General features: G+C 44.1%; 2 protein-coding genes across 2 annotated transcripts in view; one reads left to right on the forward strand and one right to left on the reverse strand.

Moving 5' to 3' along the window:
* Positions 1 to 485: 485 nt before the first annotated feature.
* slc26a2 (solute carrier family 26 member 2) lies at positions 486 to 5,210 on the reverse strand (the record flags this gene model as incomplete). Its single annotated transcript, XM_079228565.1, has 4 exons — positions 486 to 1,275; positions 2,747 to 3,195; positions 4,248 to 4,538; positions 4,620 to 5,210. The coding sequence occupies 4 exons, from the start codon at positions 5,208 to 5,210 to the stop codon at positions 486 to 488; spliced, it is 2,121 nt and encodes a 706-aa protein (XP_079084691.1).
* A 5,368-nt stretch (positions 5,211 to 10,578) lies between these two features.
* The window catches only part of pde6a (phosphodiesterase 6A, cGMP-specific, rod, alpha), a gene marked incomplete at both ends in the record, with an annotated part of 27,671 nt that continues 26,970 nt past the window's right edge, over positions 10,579 to 11,279 (forward strand). Inside the window, one exon of the mRNA XM_079228566.1 lies at positions 10,579 to 10,907. Within this exon, the coding sequence (XP_079084692.1) occupies positions 10,579 to 10,907 (329 nt within the window). The remainder of the gene's footprint in view (positions 10,908 to 11,279) is intronic.

An 11,279-nucleotide genomic window follows, 5' to 3' on the forward strand; every position in this document is an offset into this window, starting at 1 on the left:
CAGCGCTAGCTAGCACTGCTCCTAGCTTGCTACAGCGGGACACTGACCGGAGGTAGGAGCGGCTTGTAACCCGACTTTTACGGTATTATGTTCTACAGTAAAAACATTTTACTGATTGAGTCAAAACTGAACTATGAATAAATATATATATATATATATATATATATATATATATATGTAAATATATAGTTTGTTTAGGAAACTTTGCAAGAACTCTTTTGGGTTTCTGTACGCAAAAGGCTCAAAGTGAAGATTATGATTTTTCGTGTATAAGTGCTCAGTTCTTTGGCTTCGTTTCTATAAAGACGACTGGTGCTGAAACGCTGTGAAATAAATACTGGTCTGCAGCAGTTGCGTCGGATAAATGTGTGATTCCAACCGCTGCAGCATCAGGAGGCATTGTGGGTAACAATTGGCGGTGTGCTTTTCTTTAGCATGATGCACAGCTGCATGCGTGTAAACAGAGATTTGGAGACATTGAGCTCTCATTTGGCGTCACAGTCTCCGTTGGCAGCCGAGAGGCTTTGGACGTAGCGGACGGCGTCTGCGATGGTGAAGAAGAGGAGCCGCTCTTCTTCCTCTTTGTCGGGGTAGTACCCGCCTCTTTCCAGCGAGTCCAGTACCGACGTATTGCACTGGGCCAGGACCACCAGGATCCCAAATTCCGCGTAATCTTTGCGGACCTCTTTCAGGGCGTTGACTCCGGCGGTGTCCAGGAACAAGATGGCGCTGCAGTCGACCACCACGTTGCGTAATAGGCCTCTCTGCTCCAGCATCAAGGTGACGGAGGCTCCGCCCTCGTCCTCTTTACCTTTATCTGGGACTCCCGCCTCCTCCTGCTGCGGCTTGTTCCTCTTCTTCTTGAACTTCACGAGCTGGGCCTTCGCCTGCACGGGGTCCAGGCCCACGCTCTTGTAGAGGGATTTCTTGAACATGCTCTGGTTGGCGTAATAGATGGGAGCGCCGTACCGAAACACGGCCACTTCGAGATGCGTCCGGAGGCCGCGGTACGAAGACAGGTCCTCGTAATGCTCCCCGGCCGGCGCCAGGCCCAGCTCCAGGACCCGGGCCTGCTGGGTCCGGCCCAGGACGCTGAGGGCCGACACCAGAACCCCCACCAGCAGACCCAGCTCGGTGTTGACCAGCGCCGAGGTGGCCATGGTCACCAGCCAGATGGAGGCGTCCACGCGGTTCACGCGCCACATGGCGGGAATGTCGAGGAACTTCTCCAGAGCGCCGCGCAGGTTGACCAGGATGATGACGGCCAGCACGCACCTGCAGAGGGCGAAAGGTCAGGGCTCAGCGGTGTTCACGGGGGAAGAGAGAAAGCTATGCAATCGGAAAGGCTTTTGACCTCTGTCGGCTTTTAAATTGCCAACGTTAACTTTTTTTTCAAAAGGAGAACACTGGGTGAGAGGACGAGGCAGGAGAGAAAAGAGAAAGGGGGATAATAAAAGGGTTGAAGGAGCAGTCTTGCCTCAGCAAGTCCACGGATAACGCAGTAAATCAACGGCGATAATCAGCTGTAATCACAACAGACGGCGATGAGACTCCACGCATCTCCCAACGAGTGAGGGTCCTGATTACCTTCTGCAACCGGCAGTAAACCAGTCAGTCTGTATCTGCTTCAGGTTGCGACCTGCAGATAATCCAACCGGCACAGCGAGCAGAGTCAGCATTGACCTTCGACTAGAGGTCGTGTGTATTTGTCTTAGCGTAATCTGGAAACCTCTTCTCAAGGTAAACGGGATAAGAAAAGCAAGCAGAAGTAGAAAGAAAACCCTTAGATCCTAAAACTAACTGAAACATTGTAATGTGAAGGGTTCTTTGCTACATTGTGTGTTCGCTACGTAGCAAAACGTGCGGCGCTCTTTCTTGCACGTGGCTGGTGATGTACGCGTTGTAATCACGATGCTCCTCAAGGTCCTTTCTTACAGATTAGATTAAACAAAACGGACTCTTACAGAACAAACCGACTGTTTCAGTGGGAATAACTGGAATCCGTCGAGCAGGAAAAACGACCTTGAACTGCTTTTGCATTTCAAGAGACGGTCAGGTTCTCAGTTAAGGGTCTTTAAAGAGGTTTTTTTTGTTGCTATTTGATGGCATCAAACAATCACGCTGAAGAACGGACTTATTAAAAACGCACGCGTTAGTGTACAACAACATGGGGGCCGGATCCACTCCTTTTTGTTCTTACCTTTCACAATAAAAGCCTCATCTACGCTGTACCTGTTCATCAGAGGGAACTCAGATTCACTCAGAGCACGTTTCTGTAAAATAAACTCAATAAAACATCACAGTATCTTTGTCTTTACATCGCTTTGCCTCAGACTGTCCTGCTCTGGCTCAATAGGATCCGATTACAAATCTATTTAAACCTTTTGATTTAAAACGTGTTGCCACAGCCGAGGTCATTTTCTCAATTTTACATAATTTCTTAAATCCACTTTTTAGAGGCACTTGCATATGAGAAACATACCCATGTGTTACATAGAACATTGCAGAACAATTTCAGCTCTCTATATAATGAGGCACCATTGTCCTAAGGCACAAGTGTAAAGTGATAATTTGGCTCTAAAGCTGAAAAATTGAAGCTCGATTTTTGAAATTCTTCATATCTCTTAAGAAAACATAACTTTACTCATGTGGACGAAATGTTTTGGTGCTTAAAATTGGTTTACCAAAAGGTCTTAGACCCAGAATATGATGCCAGTGACGTGCACCTCATGCCTCATATGCTTACTTTTGAAGGGAATAGAAGAGCGGCGCGATCACCAGCAGCACCAGCAGCAGGACGAGGGCGCTGACCAGCCCGGACACCTGCGTCTGGCACCCCGTGGACTCCTTGACGAGGGTCTTGGTCAGCGCGGCGCTGCTGGTGAAGCAGCGGAAGAACGACGGCACGATGTTGCACAGGCCGATGGCGTACATCTCCTGGTTGGCGTCCACCGCGTAGCCGTGCTTCTTGGCGAACATCTCCGACAGCGACACGGTGATGGCGAAGCCCACGATGGCGATGGAGAAGGCGTCGACGGCCACGTTGGGGATCAGACTCCACATCGGCAGCTGCGGGGGCATGAAGCCCGTGGGGATGTCGCCGGACACGTCCGACCCGTAGTCGGTGTTGAAGCGGCCGAAGTGGGACGCCAGCGTGGCGATTACCACCACGAAGAGCTCGAAGGGAATCGGAGCCTGGGGAAGAAGAGAACAACTTGAGCTTAAATAAAAGCCCCAAACTGCTGTATTTGGATGTATTGAACACCAGAAGTAATATACAAGCTAAATATATGGTTTGGTACATGAGGAAATTAAAATAGCATTCAAATAGCCCCAATGAGTCCTCGCCTGAATGTTCTCTGTTCTAAACCCTCTCTAACTTTGTTCTGCTTCACTTTATCAAAGTCAACCTTTGCAGAGAGAATGTTCACATATTGTGTTATGATTTGGGTTAGAGAATGTTCACATATTGAGTTATGATTTGGGTTAGAGAATGTTCACATATTGAGCTATGATTTGGGTTAGAGAATGTTCACATATTGAGCTATGATTTGGGTTAGAGAATGTTCACATATTGAGCTATGATTTGGGTTAGAGAATGTTCACATATTGAGCTATGATTTGGGTTAGTGAATGTTCACATATTGAGCTATGATTTGGGTTAGAGAATGTTCACATATTGAGCTATGATTTGGGTTAGTGAATGTTCACATATTGAGCTATGATTTGGGTTAGAGAATGTTCACATATTGAGCTATGATTTGGGTTAGTGAATGTTCACATATTGAGCTATAATTTGGGTTAGAGAATGTTCACATATTGAGCTATGATTTGGGTTAGTGAATGTTCACATATTGAACTATGATTTGGGTTAGAGTTGGACCTTACAGCTGCATCATTTCAAAGAAATAATCATCCTGAAAGTGATTTTTTTATAGGCGGACCTGAAACCTTTTCATTTCTTTCTGTGTGTCATCTTCATTTACTCTTAACCAGTAACATATAGACTGATATTTACACATCTGTACACAATCTCAAATGTGTACCTTTTATTATAACACCAATATTATTCAAATAACCCTAGTGGTTGCAGAGATACACCCTTTTTAGTTTGGGGATGACATTTTCGAGGAAAGGGCCTAAAAATAGGTTGGTTTTTAAAAGGACTAGTTCCTCCTTTTAATTTAAATGTTCGCGCTGGATAAGAACCTTTCCGTTGACTCTAATGACCACATAGGCATGTTTACCTTCAGCTTGGATTTGAAGCGTTTGTTGATCTCCTTGACGGGTATCAGGACCAGCAAACACACCAAACTGGTCACCAGGTCGCAGACGTTGGTGTTTCCCAGGTTGGCGAGCACGCTGTACCAGGTCTTAAACAGCACGAACCAGCCCTGGGGCCGGGGGATCTTCAGGCCCAGCAGGTATTTGAACTGGGACGTGAAGATGGTCAGGGAGGCTCCCGTGGCGAAGCCGCCGAGGAGGGAGTTAGAGAGGTAGACTGAGACGAAGCCGACCTGGAAAATACCCATCAGCACCTGGGAGAGAGGGAGAAGGATATTTGTAAAAAGACAAACTTTTAGCGTGGGATCCTTCCTGTGCCGCCCCTGCTCTCTCACCTGGTAGACCCCGGCGGTAAAGGTCACCGTGGCTCCCACCGTGATGGCGTAGCAGCTCTTGTCGCATCCCACCACCGCGACGCTGCCGTTCCCCAGGCCGGCCAGCAGGGCGGCGCTACCGTTACTCCAGCCGCCGCCGCCTTCGCTTTCCGTGAGGTATCCGGCCAAAGCCAACTCCCGGTCCACGACCTGACCCACCAGCAGGCAGAGCACCCCGAAGACGCCCGCCGAGATGTGCCTGGAAGTGCCGAAGACGGCGTAGATGATGGAGGTGAAGAAGGAGGTGTATAGGCCGTAAATGGGGTCCTGGCTGGCCAGTAGGGAGTAGGCTATGGACTGGGGGACCAGCAGGATCCCCACGATCAGCCCCGACATGGCGTCGCCCAGCAGCCACTCCCGGAGCCGGTAGCGCGGCAGCCACTTCAGGATCGGGACAAAGCCCAGTATTTTGGATTTGGCCTTCTTCGAGGTGCATGAGCAGTGCTTCTGCAGACGCTGCGACGCAGAGGACCTCCAGCTCGGAGCCGCTTCCTTCTCCACGCGCTCCAGGACGAGAGGCTGCCGCTGCCCGTCAAACTCCAGATGAGTCATGATGGAGACCTTCTCTGTGGCGGTTTGAAGAAAGGAGTGACCGAATGAATGACCGAGGAGGAAGTGCTGCACATTGCTGACATTTGCTGATATGACACTTCCTCTTATTCAAAAGGAGTCAGCGTGTGCTGCTAGTGAGTCTAACTCAGAAAGTATGTAAACTGACTGCATGACTTTAATATTGCTTTCGCCCCATTTTTAAAGGCAAATATATGCAGAAAGTTTACGTTTGGTCATCTTAGAAGTTGAAACTGGGTTTAATTTGAATAAAAAGTATAGTTGTAGTCCTATTTTCCAGCTGTTTAATTTAAACGTGTGTGAAGAAGTCTCAACTTCTGTAACTTGACTACAATGCTGATAAACCCAAGGACAGTGACCAGGAAACAGTTAACATGCCATGTAATGTCTTATTATCAAATTAAAGTCAGTATGTAAACTGACTGCATGATGACTGGAGTTTTATTTCCACTTTAATATTACTTTCCCTCCTTTTTTATAAGCAAATGCATGCAGAAATCTTGCATTTGGCCATTTTAGAAGTTGAAACTGGGTTTAATTTGAATAAAAAGTATATTTGTAGTCCTATTCTCCTGCTGTTTAAACATGTGTGACTTCTGTAACTTGACTACAACGCTGGATAAACAGCTGGTGACGTAACGCAGTGAGTCCAAAGCAAAACGAGTCCCTTAACGCATTGATCACTTCTTTTTTTTTTAACCCAATAGGTTCCCAAAACGTGAACGTGACATTTGCATTAAAAGGTGATTTAACAGTTTGGTTCCGTTTTAATGCCAAACGTCACAAAACGTCTCTGCAGACTTAATAGGATTACTGTGACGTAGGTTTGGTTTCCTTAATAAAGACTGTATGCGTGGTTGTGTTCGTGACATTAATGCGTTATAAAGCTCCGAATGGAAACTTGTGTCAGATAATACTTTACACTGAACCGAAGTTATTTCAGATATTGCGGACATAAACCCGCTGAAAGCTCATTTTAAGTCCTATAAGCAGCAGTGCTGCTATGAATGAGCTCCATTGTAAACAGGTTGACAACGTGGACACCAGCTGCAACTTTACAGCCACTCAAGTACATCCACATGACAGCCTGCCCTCCAGCAGCAGCAACAACAACAACAACAACAACAACAACAACAACAACAACAACACTAACACACCCATACGTTGTTGTTTAACGCGCACAGCAACTGACCTGAGCTCAGTCGCGGGTTCACGAAGTTAATTCAAAGGAGCCTTCAGCTTCAGACTGTCATTCCGCCTCAAATTCATGTTTAAGCCAGTGGCTCCGTGCGTGATGACGTAGGGCGGAAACGTAGGGGGCGTGTCCTGCGTCACCCGAGCTGGTCTGTGTTGATTGGCAGATGCGCCACTTTGTAGCGAAATTAGACGCGATTCGATACAACTAAACGAGTACAGATACATTCATGAAGAAGTTAAGGCAGAGGAAGGTAGTTTGTGTGGTTATTACTTCAGAAATAAGTGAATATTTATACTGTAATATTCTGGTAAAAACCCTTTTTTAAATGTTAAAATTCCTCTCGTTGCCGTTGGTGCCGGGTGTTCCAGACAGAGTGAGCCCTCCTCTCGCTGTGCCTCTCTCTGAACATGCCCTCATAGACTGACTCCCAGTAGAGACAGCTGCACATTGAGAAAGGTGTAACTTTATTACCAACTTTATTTTGGTTTGGCCAGCGATATGACTTCTGTTCTCCCTGTGTGTTATTCCCAGGGTGTCAGGTGACGGATGTCTGCTGTTCATCACCACAGTGAAGGACACGTGATGCAATATGATGAGCTATCTGTAGTATATATGACATAACCAACAATACTGAATAATGGGCCTGTGTTACAGGTAACTGTGTCAAAGGAGAAGCGATAGTTGGTGGTAGTTTTGAAGAGGTCTTCCTAAGCAATGACAATGTTTTTTGCCAACTTTCATTTATATGGAAAATGAGCCACTAATACCAATATGGTTATTAATTCATAAACATAGGATATTAAACTACGAGAGGAAGTTATGAGTTCTTAAGATAAACTGTTAAGCAACTTGATTTAGATTGAAAATGATCAAAACACCCATTTAAGCTTCTACAGCCATAAATATTATAACTCACACTCAATTTTTCCAGGAAAAGCAAAGGAGCAGGACAGTGTTGCAGGAGGATTTAAGAGGTTTTTACGGATGATTTCATACTTTTTTCCGCCCCCTGACAACTTGTTTCCATTAAGATTGTTTGTAACTAACATTTATCCCAGAAGAGTTTCAAGCGAAGAGACTTTATTTTAACAGTGAAACTAACAAAAATGATAAAATTGAGTTTTAAAAATCTACACTATTTCAGGAAAAGTAGCCTAGTGAAATCCCATCGTTACAAAAAAGAAAGAAAGTAATTTGCATTCAAACTGTCGCTTTTTAATTTGTCTTGATTTGTGAATCTTTCTTCTCCAGTTTACAAACTGTATGACTGTGTTTGGATCTGCTCGTTAAGGTTTAACGGAATGTGTGTGTGTGTGTGTGTGTGTGTGTGTGTGTGTGTGTGTGTGTGTGTGTTTCTTGGAGGTGTGGAACTAAAAGTACATCTATTTTTTGATATATCTTCATTGAATTCAATGTCATTAAACGTGACAAGGTGTCGTAATCCCGCCGTTGTAATTGGATGCAGGTTTATGTCCACACGTGACCATTTAAAGCCGTCCCTGTAATCCCCTTTCTTTTCTCACACACCTGCAGATTTGGTGAGCAGGACAGAGGGATTACACTCTGCTGGAGACCACACAAGCACTTCAACAGGTAGGACTGTTTACGTTCATGAGAATAATACACACTGTTTTATGACGTTGTTGTTATACCTTTATTAATGAACGTCTATTGGAAGTACCTTGGATCAGGAAGGGAAATATTAAACTGACTCGTCCTGTTGGGAGAACACTCACCAATCTGCAGAACTAACAGGCCGTGACATTGATATTAAGATTATTTAAAGGGATCGACACCCACTTTGCTTTTATCACAACCAAATAGTTTTTTTTCTTCATAATTTATGTAATTATAGAATGTTAAAACTACACAACTGTAATGATTTTAAGAGTTGAAGATGTAAAAAGTTAAAGAAAAGACAAAATAATATTTCTGGAGGCTCAAGATGCTCATGCGTGATAAGAGAAGTGCCGACAGTGATATGAAAGATACAGTTCATGCTGAGGAAAAGGGATTTGTTGAAATTTAACATTTGCATTTTGTACACGTAGTTTTTCAAACATGTAGAGAAACCAGAAAAGAACAATAACGGATTTCAATCTACTCTGACATCACAGGTTCTCAGCCCTGCAGGATTGTTGGCAACGGATGGCAAAACTGTTGGCAAAACAATATGCAAAAACAAGATCCTCAAAATCTTTAATTCAAAATATTCAAAATTTTTTTTCGAACATTTGCAATTCTCCAGCTATACGTACATCCTCTTTACATAAAACCGTATGATTGTTGTCCCCAAAGTGTGAATAACTCTTCATAGATTTCTTTGCCTGATTTGTGCAACTCATCTGCTTCCCGTTGGACCTCGTGTCCACTGAGTTCTGTTCTTTCCCAAAGTGATGAACGACGAAGGCTGTTCAACAAGGCTGTAGTCTTGTTTTTCCTGAGGAAGGTTTCTAACCGAGTCAAACGACTCCGGAGCATCTAAGCAGCAGCCGTGATGAACGCTGTTGAATTCTCTAAATGCTCAGTGCTCAATGCTTCCATTCAATCCAAAATATTTGTAAAACCCCAAAATCTCCATTTTGCCTCAGTTGGCTTCAAGCTGCACATCGTACGACTTCCTCTGTCAGACCCTTTCATTGGAAAGGGAAACACTCAGTTTAATGCTCTGCTATCTCCTTTAGCAAAGAATCAGTGTACCCTTTGCTAAAGGAGATGGCAAAGGAAGTATTGAACTGACTATCTTCTTTACTTCATAAATTCGTAAAGTAAAGAAGATAATGCTGTCCCATAATTCCTTGTGGTCGCACCACGGCAGGCCCACATAAATAACATCGCCGTTGCATAATTACGTAGCCGAATGTACGTGATGTCTGATTCCCTTCGCACCGTGTTTTTTCTTCTTCTAATGACTTCTCTTTGACCTCATGACGTTTTTTTATGTTTTTTCAAGTGTTGAGGAAAAGTGTTGAAAAGTTTTAAGAAGTCTTAAGAAGTGTTGGGGATAAGTTTTAAGAAGTATTGAGGAAACGTGTTGAGGAGAAGTGTTAAAGAAAAGTGTTGAGGAGAATTGTTAAAGAAAAGTGTTGAGGAGAAGTTTTTAGAAGTGTTGATGAAAAGTGTTGAGAAGAAGTGTTGAGGAGAAGTGTTTAGGAAATGTGTTGAGGAAAAGTCTTCAGGAGAAGTCTTCAGGAAAAGTATTGAGGAGAAGTGTTGAGAAGAAGTCTTAAGGAAAAGTGTTGAGGAGAAGTGTTAAAGAAAAGTGTTGAGGAGAAGTTTTAAAGAAAAGTGTTGAGGAGAAGTTTTAAGAAGTGTTGAGGAAAAGTGTTGAGAAGAAGTGTTGAGGAGAAGTGTTAAGGAAAAGTGTTGAGGAAAAGTGTTGAGAAGAAGTGTTGAGGTTAAGCGTTGAGGAAAAGTGTTGAGGAAGAGTGTTGAGAAGAAGTATTGAGGATAAGTGTTGAGGATAAGTCTTAAGGAAAAGTGTTGAGGATAAGTGTTACAGAAAAGTGTTGAGGAGTAGTGTTAAAGAAAAGTGTTGAGGAGAAGTTTTAAGAAGTGTTGAGGAAAAGTGTTGAGAAGAAGTGTTGAGGAGAAGTGTTAAGGAAAAGTGTTGAGGAAAAGTGTTGAGAAGAAGTGTTGAGGAAAAGTGTTGAGGATAAGTGTTGAGGATAAGTGTTGAGGAGAAGTGTTGAGGAAAAGTGTTGAGAAGAAGTGTTGAGGAAAAGTGTTGAGAAGAAGTGTTGAGGAAAAGTGTTGAGGATAAGTGTTGAGGATAAGTGTTGAGGAAGAGTGTTGAGAAGAAGTGTTGAGGATAAGTGTTGAGGAGAAGTGTTAAGGAAACGTGTTGAGGAGAAGTGTTAAGGAAACGTGTTGAGGAGAAGTGTTAAAGAAAAGTGTTGAGGAAGAGTGTTAAGAAGAAGAGGTTTCAAAAGTCTGATATCTTTCGGAGGACTTGTTTGAGACCAAACTGGAGCTAAAGATGAAGTGATTGTTGGGCTTGGTGTATTTGCAGAAGAGGAGGGTATTGTTATACTTGATCAGTGTTTGGTTAAATTCCGTGTCTCGTAACAGTTCCTCCATCGGACATGTTGACTGAAAGCCGGTGTTTTGCGCCTCCCTCCCTCAGTCTGTAGCGCCCCGCCAGCAGCAGCCATGGTGGACGCAGCGGCAGCGGAGCAGTTCCTGGACGCCAACCCGCAGTTCGCCAAGCAGTACTACGACGCGTACTTCCGGCCGAAGGTCGTCTCCGACCTGCTGGACAACAACCGGAAGGTGGTGATGGACGTCAGCAAGTTCCACGATCTGACGGCGGTGGAGGAGAGCGAGGTCCTCTTCGACCTGATGCGGGACATCCAGGACAACCTGCAGATGGAGAAGTCCGTCTTCAACCTCATGAGACACCTCAGCTTCATGTTGAGGGCCGACCGCATGAGCCTCTTCATGTACCGGCAGAGGAACGGGGTGGCCGAGCTGGCGACCAGGTGACCAGGGATTCATTTTGAAGAATTAAAATCAAATTCTAAATCAACGTTTTAATGAAGAGCAGCCATTTCTTTCTTTTTTAAACCTGGTGTTTATGCATCGTTGAAGATAAAGATCAAACGACACAAAACAAGTCAACATTTATTGAAAAATTATAGATGTTATCACTTCCAACATGTTTTCATCTCAATGTAATATTCTGCTTTAATCCATATTTTTGATAAACCCCAGCTCTCACAAAAATGGGGGCAGAATTCTTCATCAGGAGGTCTTTCTCACTCTCCAAGTCCTAGTACTCCCATGAATCGATACCAAAGCCACTGATGTGACATAGCAAAAATAAATAAATATTAACATAAACCATAAATATG

The sequence above is a fragment of the Taurulus bubalis genome (assembly GCF_910589615.1).
Source record: "Taurulus bubalis genome assembly, chromosome: 13".
In the NCBI taxonomy this organism is placed as follows: domain Eukaryota; kingdom Metazoa; phylum Chordata; class Actinopteri; order Perciformes; family Cottidae; genus Taurulus; species Taurulus bubalis.